Source organism: Zonotrichia leucophrys, chromosome 28 (assembly GCF_028769735.1).
Source record: "Zonotrichia leucophrys gambelii isolate GWCS_2022_RI chromosome 28, RI_Zleu_2.0, whole genome shotgun sequence".
NCBI classification, from domain to species: Eukaryota; Metazoa; Chordata; class Aves; order Passeriformes; family Passerellidae; genus Zonotrichia; species Zonotrichia leucophrys.
In genome coordinates, this window is record NC_088197.1 from 4,126,966 (window position 1) to 4,144,129 (window position 17,164).

Below are 17,164 nucleotides of genomic sequence, written 5' to 3' on the forward strand. Positions count from 1 at the left end.
TGCCCTCCCCTGTGCTGTGAAGGGAGCAGGAGCTGCTCTTTTATTAAACTTTATTTTCTAATAAATTCCCCCCCGCCGGCTGCTGCCTCCTTCTTGCCACGGCGCCAATCCCAGAAATCCCATAAATCCCAAAAATCCCATAAATCCCACAAATTCCATATTCCCATAAATCCCATATTCCAATCCCAATTTTGCCATGGAAGGGGAGGGCAAGATAAAAAGGGGGAAATGCCAAAGGGATGGGAGGGGGGTTGTGATGTGGGAAAGGGGGCTGGGGGCTGTGTCCCCCCTCACTGTCCCCTCAAAGCTCAGGGAAGCATCACCATGGATTGAGGATCCATTCTGGGGGGGTCTCAACCCCGAGTTTTGCTCCGCCCATCCCGCAGCGCCTCGATTTTGGGGGAAAGCTCCCCAAAAGTGGGTCTGGCGCCAGGGGTGAAGGCCCAGCAGCTCATCATCAGCGCGTACACCTGAGGGGGACAAGGCACACGGTGGGGACATCAGGGGAGGAGGAACACCATGGGGACCCCCCCAGCAGCCCCGGGACAGCGGTGTCACCTCCGAGGGACAGCCAGCAGGGGCTGGGAGTCGCCGGTTGTCCTTGAGGAGCTCCAGCAGGTGGCAGATGATCTGCGGTGGCCTCGCGGTGCCCATCATGCGCAGGAATTCCTGTGGGGGACATCCGTGAGCTCTGGGACAACCAGGAGAACACTGGGACATCCAGGAGAACACTGGGACATCCAGGAGAACACTGGGACATCCAGGAGCTCCAGGACACTTGGGAGCAATGGGACACCTGGGAGCCACCAGGATGCTCAAAACCTCTGGGACATCCAGGAGCTCCAGGACACTTGGGAGCACTGGGACACCTGGGAGCCACCAGGATGCTCAAAAGCTCTGGGACATCCATGAGCTCCAGGACACCTGGGGACAATGGGACACCCAGGAGCTCCAGGACACTTGGGAACACTGGGACACCTGGGAGCACCAGGATGCCCAAAAGCTTTGGGACATCCATGAGCTCCAGGACATCCAGGAGCTCCAGGACACCCAGGAGCTCCAGGACACTTGGGAACACTGGGACACTTGGGAGCACCAGGATGCCCAAAAGCTCTGGGACATCGAGGAGCTCCAGGACACTTGGGGACAATGGGACACCCAGGAGCTCTGGGACATCTGGGATCACCTGGGAGCACCCAGGAGCTCCAGGACACTTGGGAGCAATGGGACACCTGGGAGCACCAGGATGCCCAAAATCTCTGGGACATCCATGAGCTCCAGGACACTCAGGAGCACTGGGACATCTGGGAGCCACCAGGATGCCCAAAAGCTCTGGGACACCCAGGAGCTCCAGGACACCTGGGGACAATGGGGAACACCAGGGACTCCCCCGGACACTCAGGAGCACTGGGCACCGGGACACCAGGTGCCCAAGCTTTGGACATCCAGGAGCTCCAGGACACCTGGGGACATGGGACACCAGGGAGCATCCAGGACACTTGGGAGCAATCGGACACCTGGGAGCAAACCCGAATGCAAAAGCTTGGGACATCCATGAGCTCAGGACACTGGGACAATGGACACCAGGAGCTCCAGGACACTTGGAAACACTGGGACATCTGGGAGCATCAGAATGCCCAAAAGCTCTGGGACACCCAGGAGCTCCAGGACACTTGGGGACAATGGGACACTCAGGAGCTCTGGGACATCTGGGATCACCTGGGAGCACCCAGGATCTCCAGGATACTTGGGAGCAATGGGACACCTGGGAGCCACCAGGATGCCCAAAAGCTTTGGGACATCCATGAGCTCCAGGACACCCAGGAGCTCCAGGACACTTGGGAACACTGGGACACCTGGGAGCCACCAGGATGCTCAAAACCTCTGGGACATCCATGAGCTCCAGGACACCTGGGGACAACGGGACACTCAGGAGCTCTGGGACATCACCTGGGAGCACCCAGGAGCTCCAGGACACTTGGGAGCAATGGGACACCTGGGAGCACCAGGATGCTCAAAACCTCTGGGACATCCATGAGCTCCAGGACACCTGGGGACAATGGGACACCCAGGAGCTCCAGGACACTTGGGAGCAATGGGACACCTGGGAGCACCAGGATGCCCAAAACCTCTGGGACATCCATGAGCTCCAGGACACTCAGGAGCACTGGGACATCTGGGATCACCGGGACACTGGGAGCACCAGAAGGGTTGTGAAGGGTTGGTCCCAGTGGGAATGGGCCCCCCATTTTCCAGGGAAAACGTCACCTCTGAGGGGCTCTTGCTCTTGGAGCTGTAGGTGAAGAGCTCGTAGAGGAGCACCCCGAAGCTCCAGGCGTCAGAGGCGCAGGAGAAGATGTTGTCAGCCAGGGATTCCGGAGCGTACCTGCCAGGAAAAACAGGGTCAGAATCCTGGAAAAATGAGTCCAGAGCCATGGGAAAAACGGGTCCAGAGCCCCAGGAAAAGGGGAACCTGAGCCCTGGAAAAAATCAGGTTTGAGCTCCGGAAAAGAGATTCTGAGCCTGGGAAAAGGGATCTGAGCCCCGGAAAACGGGTTCCAGAGCCCCGTGAAAAAGGAGTTCTGAGTCCCCGTGAAAAGTGAGTCTAAAAACGTTTGCTCGGAAAATGAGTCTGAGCTCTGGGAAAAGGGGATCCAGAGCTCTGGAAAAAGCAGGTTCTGAGCCCCAGGAAAAGTGGGTTCTGAGCTCTGGGAAAAGGGGATCCAGAGCTCTGGGAAAAGCGGGTTCTGAGCCCCAGGAAAAGCAGATTCTGAGCCCTGAATCCCGCTGGAATTCCAGCCCTCCCTGCATCCCCCTCTCACCAGAAAACGGGGCTCTGGCCGGGCTCCCGCACCACGTAGTAATCCTTGTCCTGCGGGAGCAGCTTGGCCAGCCCGAAGTCGCCGATCTTGACGTGGCTGTCGCTCTCCACCAGGATGTTCCTGCTCGCCAGGTCCCGGTGCACGCAGCGCTGCGCCCCCAGGTACTCCATGCCCTGCCGGGACACAGCAGCGTCCCCAGGGCTGGGGAACCCCCGGGTGAGGGTCCCTGGGGGGCTCATCCCGGCTGGAGCACAGCCTTAGGGGTGAGGGTTGATCCTGCAGCATCCCCAGGGCTGGACAATGACCCTTGGGTGACCCTGGCATTGCTTTGGCCAGGACAGAGCTGCTGGCAGGGACAGGACCCAGGGCTGACCCATGATCCATGGCTGACCCATGGCATTGCTCCAGCCCCATCCCGGCTCAGCAGCACCCCCGTTTCCCCCATTCCTGCCCTGATCCCACCTTGCAGATCTGCCAGGCGTAGAGGAGCAGCGTCCTGTGCTCCAGGCGGGGCTGGTTCTTCTGCAGGAAATCCCGCAGGCAGCCGTTGGGCAGGAATTCCATCACCAGCCGCAGCCCGCGCATCCCTGCGGCCACAGCCAGCGCCGGGATGGCTGGAGCCGGGATTGGGGATCCCAGCCCAGTTCCCTGCCCCATTCCTGCCCCATTCTCAGTGTTCCCAGCCCCATTCCTGTCCCATTCCCTGCCCTATTCCTGCCCCATCCCTGCATCCCCTATTCCTGCCCCATTCCCTGTGCATTCCCTGCCCATTCCCTGCTCCATTCCTGCCCCATTCCCAGCCGCATTCCCTGTGCATTCCCTGCTCCATTCCTGCCCCATTCCCAGCCCCGTTCCCTGTGTATTCCCTGCCCGGTTCCCTGTGCATTCCCTGCCCCATTCCCTGTGCATTCCCTGCCCATTCCCTGCCCCTTTCCCAGTCCCGTTCCCTGCCCCGTTCCCTCTCCATTCCCTGCCCTTCCCAGTCTATTCCTGCCCCATTCAAAGCCCCATTCCTGCCCCATTCACAGCTCATTCCCTGCCCCATTCCCAGTGTTCCCCGCCCCATCCCCTGTCTATCCCTGCCCCATTCTCTGTCTATTCCCTGTCCATTCCCTGCCCTTCCGTGTCTATTCCTGCCCCATTCCCAGCCCCATTCCCAGCCCCATCCCAGCCCCATTCCCAGCTCACCCCGGCTGTAGCAGACACCCCGGTATCTGACGATGAAGTCGTGCTGCAGCGAGTGCAGGATTTGGATCTCCCGCTCGAAATCCCGAATTTCCTTGGCCGAATCCTGCTGCAGCCTCTTCACCGCCACCAGCTCGCCCGTGCTGTCACCCAGGGGGTCGTAGCGGCACAGCTCCACGCTCCCGAAATTCCCCTGGGGATTTTGCAGGATGTTGGGGGTGCCCCCCACATTCCCAATGCCTCATCCCCCACCCCAAAATACCCCCCCAGCTGCCTTTTCACACAGCTGGTAAAGAACAGCTACTGCTCAAAAGAACTTCCTCTGATTGCTGGTAATGACCCCATTAATTGCATAATTAATTAATCCCAACTGATGTGGCCAGGAGACTGTAATGGGTGACAGCCTGAAGGGGATTGGGATCCTATCCCAACCCCAGGAAGGTTGGGATAGAACGGGATGGGACAGGAGGGTTGGGATAGAACAGGATGGGGCAGGAGGGTTGGGATAGAACAGGATGGGACAGGAGGGTCAGGATGGGGCAGGAGGGTTGGGATGGTGGACCAGGAAAATTGGATAAACAGGTGGGACAAGCCAGGAAGGTTGGGATAGAAGTTGGATCAATGGGAACAGGAAGGTTGGGATGGTAGGATGGCAGAGGGTTGGGATCAAGTGGGATGGGGCAGGAAGGGTTGGCAGCAGGACAGTGCAGGAGGATCAGGATCCAGCCAGGATGTCCCACACCCCAAATCCAGGATGGGAAGAGCGTCTGGGCTGAATTTTGGGGGTCTCTCCTGTTCCCCCCACCTTGCCCAGCAGCGAGATGTACTTGAGGTGCCTCTCCTGGAACTGCTCGGGATCCTGGCTCATGGCCAGGCACTCGTGTCCCCAAAAGCCATCCCGGAGCGTCACATCCGCGGGGGACAGGTCCGAGAGCAGCTCGTAGTCTGTGGGAAGGACAGGGTGAGGCCGCTGTGGGGTCCCCCCGTGCCCCCCCAGCCCGTCCCCGTGCCCACCAGAGGTGATGAGGCTGTTGAGGTCGCGGATGAGGGCGCGGAAGCAGGGCCGGCGCTGGGGCTCGTACTCCATGCACTGGGACACCAGCGCGGCCAGCTCGGGCCACCGCGGGGCTGGGAGCTGCTGCTGGCTCTGGTAGAACTCCAGCTTCTGTGGGAACGGGGGTCAGGGGGTGTGGGACCCCCAAAGAGCCCCGGAACGGCTCTGGGATGGGGCAGGAGAGGTGGGATGGGATGGGAACATGGATGGGATGGGATGGGAATGGGATGGGATGGAGGATAGTGGCTCTGGTAGAACTCCAGCTTCTGTGGGAACGGGGGTCAGGGGGTGTGGGACCCCCAAAGAGCCCCGGAACGGCTCTGGGATGGGGCAGGAGAGGTGGGATGGGAATATGGGATGGGATGGGATTTGCGGGATGGGATTTATGGGATGGGATGGGATCCATAGCAGGGAATGGGATGGGATGGGATTTATGGGATGGGATGGGATGGGATTTATGGGATGGGATGGGATCCATAGCAGGGAATAGGATGGATGGGATGGGATGGGATGGATGGGATGGGATGGATGGGATGGGATGGGATGGGATCCATAGCAGGGAATAGGATGGGATGGGATTTATGGGATGGGATTTGTGGGATGGGATGGGATCCATAGCAGGGAATGGGATGGGATGGGATTTATGGGATGGGATTTGTGGGATGGGATGGGATTTATGGGATAGGATTTATGGGATGGGATTTGTGGGATGGAATGGGATCCATAACAGGGAATGGGATGGGATTTATGGGATTTGTAGGATGGGATCCATAGCAGGGAATGGGATGGGATGGGATGTAGCAGAAAGGGACAGGAGGACAGGGGCAGGAAGGTCTGGATACGGTAGGAAGGGGTGGGATGGGTTGGGATCAATTGGGATGGGATAGGAGGGTCAGGATGGGGCAGGAGGGTTGGGATGGAACGGGATGGGGCAGGAAGGTCAGTAAGGGGCAGGAAGATTTGGATCCAGCAGGATGCTGGGATCAGCCTCACCCTCTGGGGCTCCAGCAGGCTCAGGGGCATGTTCCCCCCACTGAAGATCTCCCAGAGGGTGGCTCCGAAGCCCCACTTGTCAGCTGGCAGTGCCAGGCTCCCGGGGTCGCTGACACACTCGGGGGCCACCCATGGGATCCTCTCCACCAGCACTGTGGGTGCCCAGCCCTGCTCAGCACCCACTGTGGGGGCCCAGCACCCCCAGGACCTCCCAGGACTGACCCCAGGGTGGGTGAGTTTGATGAAGGGGATCCAGAGCCCAGAGCCAGGACCTGGCTGGGAGGATGAGCACAGGATCCCAAACCCAGAACCAGGACCCTGAGCCCAGAACCAGGACCCCAAATCCAGACCTGGGATCCAGAGCCCACAGCCAGGATTCCCCATGGAGGATGAACACAGGACCCCAAACCCAGAACCAGGACCCCAAACCCAGAACTGGAACCCCAAAACCAGAAACGGGACCCTGAACCCAGAACCAGGACCCCAAACCCAGACCTGGATTCCCCATGGAGGATGAACACAGGACCCTGAACCCACAACCAGGACCCCAAACCCATACCAGGGATCCAGAGCCCACAGCCAGGATTCCCCATGGAGGATGAACACAGGACCCCAACCCCAAAGGCAGAACCCCAAAACCAGCACCCTCAGGACCCCCAGACTCACTGTCCCGGGCCAGGACGGTGACGCTGACCCCGGGGTCATTGAGTTTGATGAAGGGGGGGCTCCCCCCAGCCATGTCCCCCTCCCGTGCCAGCAGCACCTTCTTGGCAGAGACGTTCCCATGTGGGATCTTCTTGTCCTCCTGGATGGAGGGAAGAGGGGTCGGGACACTCAGGGTGGTCCCACACATTGGGGTGGGCTGGGGGAGCAGCAGGGATGGATGGGGGCTGTGGGATGGGGATCCATGGGATCCACTGGATATGGGGGTGTGGGGGATGTGGGATGGAGATCCATGGGATCTGTGGGATGTAGGGGCTGTGGGATGGGAATGGAATGGGGGCTGTGGGATGCGGATCTGTGGGATCCATGGGATCTGTGAGATGGGGATCAATGGGATCCATTGGATGTGGGGGTGTGGGAGTTGTGGGGTGTGGATGGACTGGGGGCTGTGGGATGGGGATCCATGAGATCCACGGGATGTGGGGGTGTGAGGGCTGTGGGATCCACCTGGGATCCTGAGCCCACAGCCAGGATTCCCCATGGAGGATGAACACAGGACCCCAAACCCAGAACTAGGACCCCAAAACCAGAAATGGGACCCTGAACCCAGAACCAGAACCCCAAACCCAGACCTGGATTCTGCATGGAGGATGAACACAGGACCCCAAACCCAAAGCCAGAACCCCAAACCCAGAACCAGGACCCCAAACCCAGAACTGGGACCCCAGAATCATGACCCCGAACCCAGACCTGGATTCCCCACAGAGGATGAACACAGGACCCCAAACCCAAAGCCAGAACCCCAAATCCAGCCCCCCAGGACCCCCTCCCACCGCTGTGGGCTCACCAGGTAGTTGAGGGCATAGGCCAACTGCTTGGCCACCGTCAGCTTCCACCCCGTGGTCACTGCGCCCCGGTTCTTGCGCAGGTACAGGTCCAGGGGCCCGTGCCGGACGTGCTCCTGCACCATCACACCTGGGGGCACCCCGGGAGGGTCAGGGGGTGCTCAGGGTGCCCAGGTGGCACCGTGGCCACCCCCCACCCCTCTGGGCACTCACTGTCCTTGCCGAGGCTGACGCCGTGCAGCAGCACCAGGTGCTTGTGGGACAGCTGGCTCATGGTGCTGGCGGCCTCCAGGAAGGACTGGGACAGGGACAGATGGTCAGGGCGGGCCTTGGGGACCCCGAGGTGACCTCATGGAGGCGGCAGTGCCACCCCTCACCTCCAGGCAGTTGCGGTGGCTGCTGTCCATGACCTTGAGCACCACCGGGGTCTGCCGGGCTCCGTCCTCCTCATCCTCGTCCCGTTTGACGCCTTTGTAGATCTGGGTGAAGGAGCCCTGGCCCAGGCTCTCGCCCTGGGGGACACGGGGACATTGCCAGGGGGTTCCTGTCCCCCTGTGCCACCCCCTGTGGCCCTGCCCTGCCCCGTACCCGTGTCAGGCTCTGTGGGTCGATCTTGTGGAACATCATCTGCTGCAGGCTGCGGCGCCGCGGCGCGGGAGGGGACCCGGGGGGACAGGGGACCCCGCTGCGCACGATCAGCAGGTTGGACTTCTCTGGGGGGCAGAGAGGGCGTGAGGGGGGGCTGGGGCAGGGGACCCCCACCTGGGGACCTCATACAGCCACCCTGTGGTGTCACAGACTGCTCTGTGACATCACAACAGCTCTGTGACATCACAGACTACTCTGTGATATCACAGCCCCCTGTGACATCATAGCCTGCTCTGTGACCTCAGTCATTTTGTGACATCAGAGCAATTCTTTGATGTCATGGCCCGCTCTGTGACATCACATCCACTCTGTGACATCACAGCATGCTCTGTGACATCACAGTCCATTCTATGACATCACAGCTGCTCTGTGACATCACAGCTTGCTCTGTGACATCACAGCCACTCTGACATCACACTCACTCTGTGACATCATAGCCACTATGTGACATCACATCAGTTCCGTGACATCACAATCACTCTGTGACGTCACAGCCACTCTGACATCACAGCCTGCTCTGTGACCTCACAGCAGCTCTGTGACATCCCATCTTGCATCTGTGCACATGACAATCACTCTGTACATCACGACCACTCTGACATCACATGCCTTGACTCACCACTCTGACATCATAGCCACTCTGTGACATCACAGCAGCTCTGTGACATCCCACCCCGCTCCACCATGCCCCCCAGGTGTCACCTTTGGCCCGGGGGGGACAGGCCACCTGCAGGCGCATGGGTGCCCCCTCAGCCTGCAGCCCGCGGTGCCCGTAGGTGCCCAGCAGCTCCCGCAGGCTGCAGAACCTCCGCGCCACCCCCGAGAGCCACCAGTGCCCGTCCTCGTCCCGGCGGATCCGGCACCGCTTGTAATCCCGGCCGGAGCGGGTCTGGGGGGGAAACACCGGGGTCAGCATTGAGGGGACCCCCAGGACACCCCCAAACCCCTCCTGCCCCAAGGGGACACTGTGGGTGGCACCGTCCTTGTGTCACCGCCCTGCAAGTGCCAGGGCTGTGCTGCCCTCCTGGTGCCCTGGGGGTCCTGCCCGGTGTCCCGGGGGTCTCCTGGGGGGTCTCACCTGCACGCACACGGTCAGCAGGTAACTGTCAAAGTCCTGGGGGCTGCGGCGCAGCAGGAACAGCCCCGGGGCACCCCCGGCTGCCTCCAGCTTGTTCACAGCAAACTCGGCACTGCCAAGGGCAGGGATGGCCATGGTGCCACTCAGGGGTATTGTGGGCACACCCTGTGCCCTCCCCCTGTGCCCTCCTCCTGTCCCCATTCCCTGTGTCCATCCCTGTGCCCTCCTCTGTGCACACCCCCTGTGCCACCCCTGTGTCCCCCTCCATGCCCATCCCTGTGCCCTCCCTGTCACCATGCCTTGTGCCCATTCCTGTGCCCTCCCTGTGCCCATCCCCTGTGCCCCCTCCCCAAACCCAGCAGATCCCCGTGGAGCCCCACCCAGGCCAGGGGTGGCTCCGTCCCCTCCATCCCTGCATTCCCTCGGGCTTGGGGGTGCCCAGGGGGTCCCAGTACCCAATTCCCAGAGGTTCCCAGCACCTGGTGCCCAGGGGTTCCTGGTACCCAATTCCCAGGGTTTCCCAGCACCTGGTGCCCAGGGTTTCCCAGTGCCCAGTGCCCAGGGCGTCCTGGTACCCAATTCCCAGGGTTTCCTGGTACCCAATTCCCCGAGGTTCCTGGTACCAAATTCCCAGAGGTTCTTGGTGCCTGGTGCCCAGGGTCCAGTGACCAGTGCCCAAGTGGCCCAATGGGGTCCTGGTACCCAATTCCCAGGGGTTCCTGGTACCCAGTTCCCAGGGTTTCCCAGCACCCGGTGCCCAGGGTGTCCCAGTGCCCAGGGGTTCCTGGTACCCAATTCCCAGGGGCTCCTGGTACCCAGTTCCCCGGGGTTCTTGGTACCAAATTCCCAGAGGTTCCTGGTGCTTGGTGCCCAGGGTTTCCCAGTGCCCAGGGGCTCCTGGTACCCAATTCCCAGGGTTTCCATAGGTACGGCCCATATATTCCCGGTGAAGGTTCCTGGTACCAAATTCCCAGGAGTTCCTGGTGCCTGGTGCCCAGGGTTTCCCAGTGCCCAGTGCCCAAGGGGTCCTGGTACCCAATTCCCCAGGGTTCCTGGTACCCAATTCCCGGGGTTTCCCAGCACCCGGTGCCCAGAGTGTCCCAGTGCCCAGGGTCCACCCAATTCCCAGTGTTTGAATTCCTCTGGTACCCAATTCCCAGAGGTTCCTGGTGCCTGGTGCCCAGGGTTTCCCAGTGCCCAGGTGGCCCAGGGTCCCACCTGTCCAGGCCCAGCCATTCCCAGGGTTTCCTGGTACCCAATTCCCCGGGGTTCCTGGTACCCAATTCCCAGAGGTTCTTGGTGCCTGGTGCCCAGGGTTTCCCAGTGCCCAGGGTTTCCCAGCACCCGGTGCCCAGGGTGTCCCGCTGCCCACCTGATGGGCCCGTGGCACTGGTTCTCCAGGTCCTCCAGCAGCCGTGGCGGTGCCACCTCCCTGCAGAAGTAGTGCTGGGCGTCCGCCGTCAGCCGGTAATAACCATCGAGCAGAGCCACGAAGGAGTGAGCCTCCCGCAGCGTGGAGAACTCCACCTCCTGCGTGCGGAAAACGCCAATCTCTTGGTTTTAAACTTGTAAATGTTTCATAGGAATAAAATGGTTATAAAAATAGTAATAAAATTATAATATTGTAAATGCTTCATAGTAATAAAATGGTTATAAAAATAGTAATAAAATTATAATTTGGACAATTTGAATTAGGACAATATGAGACAATAAATACAAAGAGTTACGGATATCCGGGTACCTTTTTCTGGGCAGCCTGAGCCCAAAAAAGGACACAGTTAACACAGGATTAACTCTTAAAAGCAATAGCCCATTGTATATTCATACACTTCATACATGATGCATAAATTCCATTCAAATACAGGATTCTGTCTGGTCATCGTCAACTTCTTCCTCTGAATCCCAACAGTGCCTTTGAGGCAGGAAGAAGTTCATTTCTTCTGATAAGAGGGCAATAAATTCTTTTCCTCTGAAAGATTCAGGTGTCCTGTGGCTGCTATCTTGCTGCGAGTCCTTTCTTTTAAAAAAGTCTCCTACATAGCACAGTTTCTATTTTAACAATTTTTATAACCTAAAACTATATTTACCACACTACTTCAGAGAACTAACACAGCATCACTTTCTAACACAACACATATAACATTCACTTCAATATTTGCGAAGAGCCAATCATAAAATACATGCATTTTTCACACTGTGCCAGCCTTGGTGTCACCCCCTTGTCCCCCCGCAGCCCTCCTGGGGTTCCCCAAACCCTTCCTGAGCTCACCAGCACCCGGTTGTCGGCCTTGGTGACGGTGACCAGCCGGTTCTCCACGGCGCCGCCGCCGTCGCGGCTCGCCGCCTGCTTGATGCTGATGTCGGCGATGTCGGGGAAGTCACAGAAGTGCTGGCGGCTCTGTGAGGGGACAGCAAAGGTGACAATCCCATCCTGGCAGCCACACCCAGCCACCCCGGAGCACCTCGGAGCCACCATAGCTCCAGGCCATGCCTGTTGTAGTGTGTTTTTATACTTTGTAATGGTTTTGGTTTTTTATCCCCGTATTTTTCCCAAATGGTTTACCCCAGATTGTTCCCCCTCCCTCTGCCTGTGCAATCCCTTTCCTTTCCTGAGATCATTCCCAAATCCCCACCCTGGCTCTCTGTCAGTCATCCCATCCCCTCCATCTAGAACTTTCTGTCCAGGACATCGAGTGATTATCCAGAGGCCAGGGGTCAACCCCCCAAGTGTTACCCCATACTCTGTCCTAAATGTCCATTCCCCAGTATCCATACCTTAATTTTTCTTATTAGTCAGTAAAATGTTATTATCTACTTTAGGTTTCCACCTCCCTTTCAGTGTAACCTTGGCACCTCTCTGGGGCTCTGAACAGGAGCCCCCTGAGGTTTGTAGGGGCTCCTTGGAGCTCCTGAAATAAATCTTGGATTAATCCCTGCTAAGAGTCAGCCCCTTCATCTTCAGCTGTTGTTCCAGCATCTCCTCTGCTGCAGGGGATCAGCCTGGCTGTCCTTCTGTCCTTCTGTAACCCCCAGGATCAGCCTGGCTGCCCTCTGCACCTCCAGGGATCAGCCTGGCTGCCTTTGGTACCCCTGGGATCAGCCTGGCTGCCTTCGGTACCCCCAGGATCAGCCTGGCTGCCTTTGGTACCCCCGGGATCATCCTGGCTGCCTTTGGTACCCCTGGGATCAGCCTGGCTGCCTTTGGTACCCCCAGGATCAGCCTGGCTGCCTTTGGTACCCTGGGGATCAGCCTGGCTGCCTTTGGTACCCCCGGGATCAGCCTGGCTGCCTTTGTTACCCTTGGGATCAGCCTGGCTGCCTTTGGTACCCCTGGGATCATCCTGGCTGCCTTTGGTACCCCTGGGATCAGCCTGGCTGCCTTCTGTACCCCGAGGATCATCCTGGCTGCCCTCTGCACCTCCAGGGATCAGCCTGGCTGCCTTCGGTACCCCCAGGATCAGCCTGGCTGCCTTTGGTACCCCAGATCAGCCTGGCTGCTTTGTCCTCGAGTTTATCTGGCTGTTTTGTACCTGGATCAGCCTGGCTGCCTTCGGTACCCCGAGGATCATCCTGGCTGCCTTTGGTACCCCCAGGATCAGCCTGGCTGCTTTTGGTACCCCTGGGATCAGCCTGGCTGCCTTTGGTACCCCTGGGATCAGCCTGGCTCCTTTTGGTACCCCTGGGATCAGCCTGGCTGTTTTTGGTACCTCGAGGATCATCCTGGCTGCCTTTGGTAACCCCAGGATCAGCCTGGCTGCCTTTGGTACCCCCGGGATCAGCCTGGCTGCCTTTGGTACCCCCAGGATCATCCTGGCTGCCTTTGGTACCCCAGAGATCAGCCTGGCTGCTTTTGGTACCCCTGGGATCAGCCTTTCTGCCTTTATTACCCTTGAGATCAGCCTGGCTCCTTTTGGTACCCCTGGGATCAGCCTGGCTGCCTTTGGTACCCCCGGATCAGCCTTTCTGCCTTTGTACCTCTTGGGATCAGCCTGGCTGCCTTCTGTACTGGGATCATCTGGCTGCCCCTGCACCTCAGGGATCATCCTGGCTGGCTTTGGTACCCCAGGATCAGCCTTTCTGCCTTTGTTACCCTTGGGATCAGCCTGGCTGCCTTCTGTACCCTGAGGATCATCCTGGCTGCCTTTGGTATCCCTGGGATCATCCTGGCTGCCTTTGGTAACCCCAGAGATCAGCCTGGCTGCTTTTGGTACCCCTGGGATCAGCCTTTCTGCCTTTATTACCCTTGAGATCAGCCTGGCTCCTTTTGGTACCCCTGGGATCAGTCTGGCTGCCCTCTGCACCCCCAGGATCAGCCTGGCTGCCTTTGGTACCCCCAGGGCACGAGACAGTCCCCTCCCCATGCTGTTCACTGCCTCAGGGCTGGCCGGGGATCCCTCAGTGACTCTCAGAGACACCCCAACACCGGAGCACCTCAGAGCCACCGCAGCTCCAGGCCACGCCACTGTCGCCGCACACGTGGATGGTGACGGGAGCCGCGGATCCGGGCGAGCGCACGTGGAAAATCTCCTCGCTGCGGCGGCGCTGGAGCCGCTCCAGGTCCAGCAGGTACTTGAGCTTCAGGTGCGGCGCGTCGGGCCCGCAGCCCCCCAGGCGCCGCAGGGATTTGCCGAAGCGGCGCCGCAGGCGCTTGCGGGTCACGAAGTTGTGCTGCTGGATCTGCGAGCGCAGCGGCGCCGGCAGGCACGACTTGTAGCTGTGGGGAGCGGAGTGGGGTGTCCCCGGGGGTGTCACAGTGTCCCTGGGGGTGTCACAGTGTCCCCATGGGATTCAGGCTGTCCCCAGGGCTGTCACACTGTCCTCATGGGATTCAGGCTGTCCCCAGGGGTGCCACACTGTCCCTATGGGATTCAGGCTGTCCTTGGGAGTGTCAGGGTGTTCCCAGGGGTTTTGGAGTGTCCCTGGGGCTGTCACACTGTCCCCATGGGTGCCACACTGTCCCCATGGGTTTCAGGGTGTCCCTGGTGGTGCTGGGCTGTCCCCATGGGTGCCACACTGTCCCCATGGGATTCAGGCCATCCCCAGCCATGCTGGGCTGTCCCCATGGGTGTTCAATGTCCCTTGGCGATTCAGGCCCTCCCCAGCCATGCCAGGGTGTCCCTTATGGGTGTCACACTGTCCCCATGGGTATCACACTATCCCTGGGGATGTCACACTGTCCCCATGGGATTCAGGCTGTCCCCAGGGGTGTCACACTATTCCCATAGGTTTCTGGCTGTCCCCGGGGGTTCTGGGCTGTCCCCATGGGTGTCACACTGTCCCTGTGGGTTCACACTGTCCCCATGGGTGTCACACTGTCCCTATGGGATTCAGGCCATCCCCAGGGGTGTCACACTGTCCCCAGGGATGTCACACTGTCCCCAGGGGTGTCACTGTCCCTGTCTCACCTGACGTGGCTGCAGACCTGCGCAGGGCTCTGCCGCTGCTCCTGGGCGATGCGCAGCATGTCCAGCACGGCCAGGCTCAGGCACTGCTCCTGCGAGGGCAGGCTCAGCCCCACGGCCACGCGGCCCCCGATGAAATCACTGCGGGACTGGGAGGGGCACGAGGCTCAGGGGGGGCTCTCCCATCTCCTGGGACCCCCCCAAACCGTGCCAGTGTCACCCTCGTGTCCCAGGGGCCCTGGGAGTCACATCCTGCCCAGGCTCTGCCTCCCTGTCCCTGGGGTGTGTCCCCATCAGGGGACAGTGACCCGAGGAGGAGGAGGAGAGGGGTCTGAACATCCCAAAAACACCCCTGGCATGATCCTGGTTCCCACAGGTGACAGAGAGAGCCCAGGGGATGAGGAGGAAGAGAAGAGAAGAGAAGAGAAGAGAAGAGAAGAGAAGAGAAGAGAAGAGAAGAGAAGAGAAGAGAAGAGAAGAGAAGAGAAGAGAAGAGAAGAGAAGAGAAGAGAAGAGAAGAGAAGAGAAGAGAAGAGAAGAGAAGAGAAGAGAAGAGAAGAGAAGAGAAGAGAAGAGAAGAGAAGAGAAGAGAAGAGAAGAGAGAAGAGGGGTCAGAACACTCCAAAACTACCCCCGGCATCATGCCAGTCCCCACAGGCGACAGAGAGAGCCTGGGGGATGAGGAGGAGGAGGAAGAGGAGGAGGAGGAGGCAGGCTGGCAGCACTCACCTGGGCGAACAGGTAATCAATGACAGGATAATCCAGGACAGGGCTGGCCCGGCCATTGAGCAGCTGGAAGCGGTGGGACTGTCCCAGTCCGCACCAGTTGGGGAAGAAGAACCTGATGGGGACAGAGGAGGGGTCTCAGTGTCCCCCAGAGAGCAGGACCCCAGGGATGTCAGGGAAGGGTGGGAGCCTCACCGGATCCTGTACACCACGACCTGGCTGCAGGACTCGTCCACGGTGAACACGTGGTTGGGGGGGAACCAGCAGCTCAGGTCCTCGGTGGCCAGGGCGAAGAGCGGGTGGCACACGGGCAGCACGCCTGGGGACAGACACGGGGCTGGGACCTGAGCCCGTGGCCAGGGGCTCAGCTCAGGGCTGAGACCCCACAGCCACAGCCAGGATCCCCTGGCAAGGATGTGCTGGGGACGCTGAGCCCATCACCAGGATCCTGAGCTCATGACTGGGCCCCAAACCCACAGGCAGGACCCAAATCCCACTGCTGGGATCTGGAGTTCAAAGCCAGAATTCTCTGCTGAGGATGAGCACAGGACCCCATTCCCCCATCCAGGACCTACCACTCCAGACCCATTCCCCAATCCGACCCCATCTCCACATCCAGGACCCGTACCCCAACAGACACCATTTCACACCAGGACCGTACCACACCAGGACCATTCCAATCCAGGACCCATCTCCACATCCAGACCCCACCCCCAAACAGAACCCCTTCCCACCCAGGACCCGTACCCACCCAGGACCATCCCATCCAGGACCATCCAATCAGACCCGTACCCACACCCAGGACCCCATTTTCACACCAGGCCCATTCTCCACCAGGACCCCATACCCACCAGACCCATACCCCACCAGGACCCATTGTCCATCAGACCTTCCCCCATCCAGGACACCATTTCCACTTCTAGGGCCCCGTACCCACACCCAGGACCCCATTCCCCAATCCAGGACCCCATCTCCACATCCAGGACCCCATACCCCCAAACAGAACACCCATTTCCACACCCAGGACCCCGTACCCACACCCAGGACCCCGTACCCATATCCAGAACCACATTTCCACTCCTAGGACCCCGTACCCACACCCATGACCCCATTCTCCCATCCAGGACCCCATTCCCACACCCCAGACCCTCCACCCCAGCAGGTCCCCCCGTGCCCGTCGCTCACCGCAGGCTTTGGCAGCGCGCACGCAGAGCTCCTCGGCCGTGTACTCGCCGAAGGTGAAGCTGAGCGTGCCCGCGGCGCTGCCCGGGGCCCGGTGCGGGCCGGGGGCCCGGTGGTACAGGAACACCTGCAGGGTGCCGCTCTCGGCCGACGAGAGGCTGCAGGAGCGGCCCCCGATCAGCGGCGTCTCCTCGCCCAGCGGGGCCATGGCGGGCGCTGCAAGGAAAGGGAGACTCAGGGTCACCCCTTTGTCCCACCCTCATCATCCTCCCCGCGGTCAAACCCCGCAGCAGCACCCGCAGGGCTGGGATGGGCCGCTGCTGGGAAGGAGGGAGGGGAAACTGAGGCGCGCGGTTGGATATTCTCCCACTCTCCCAGCCTGTCCCACCCTCCTGGCTACTCCTCCTCTATCTCAGCGCTCTCGGGGTGAGCGGGGGGACCCGGCTCCATCCCCGCTTCCATCCGGCCTCTATTTCCGTTCCATCCCCGGCTCCAACCCGGCTACATGCCCGGCCCTATCCCCAGTTCTATCCCGCACCCATTCCCCGGCTCCATCCCCGGTTCCA

The 17,164-nt window shown here is 60.1% G+C and overlaps 1 protein-coding gene across 1 annotated transcript; it reads right to left on the bottom strand.

Annotated features, from left to right (window-relative positions):
- Positions 1 to 167: 167 nt before the first annotated feature.
- JAK3 (Janus kinase 3) lies at positions 168 to 16,809 on the bottom strand. Its single transcript, XM_064734602.1, has 23 exons — positions 16,602 to 16,809; positions 15,612 to 15,735; positions 15,420 to 15,531; positions 14,694 to 14,839; positions 13,720 to 14,002; positions 11,558 to 11,686; positions 10,661 to 10,818; positions 9,289 to 9,400; positions 8,913 to 9,099; positions 8,151 to 8,275; positions 7,940 to 8,074; positions 7,776 to 7,860; positions 7,565 to 7,692; positions 6,721 to 6,859; positions 6,055 to 6,206; positions 5,022 to 5,172; positions 4,813 to 4,952; positions 4,011 to 4,200; positions 3,285 to 3,409; positions 2,823 to 2,995; positions 2,269 to 2,386; positions 559 to 669; positions 168 to 470 (listed from the first exon to the last, which is right to left on the bottom strand). Exons 1-23 carry the CDS (start codon positions 16,804 to 16,806, stop codon positions 354 to 356), a joined length of 3,345 nt encoding a protein of 1,114 aa, XP_064590672.1. The 5' UTR covers positions 16,807 to 16,809; the 3' UTR covers positions 168 to 353.
- Positions 16,810 to 17,164: the final 355 nt, after the last annotated feature.

Excerpts from the sequence above, each read along its gene's own strand:
- JAK3 (XM_064734602.1), bottom strand. The coding sequence starts at position 16,806 with ATGGCCCCGCTGGGCGAGGAGACGCCGCTGATCGGGGGCCGCTCCTGC. Across the intron at positions 10,819-11,557 it reads AGGCCGACAACCGGGTGCTG|GAGGTGGAGTTCTCCACGCT; the intron begins GTGAGCTCAGGA and ends TTCCGCACGCAG. Across the intron at positions 9,401-10,660 it reads CAGTGCCACGGGCCCATCAG|TGCCGAGTTTGCTGTGAACA; the intron begins GTGGGCAGCGGG and ends TGCCCTTGGCAG.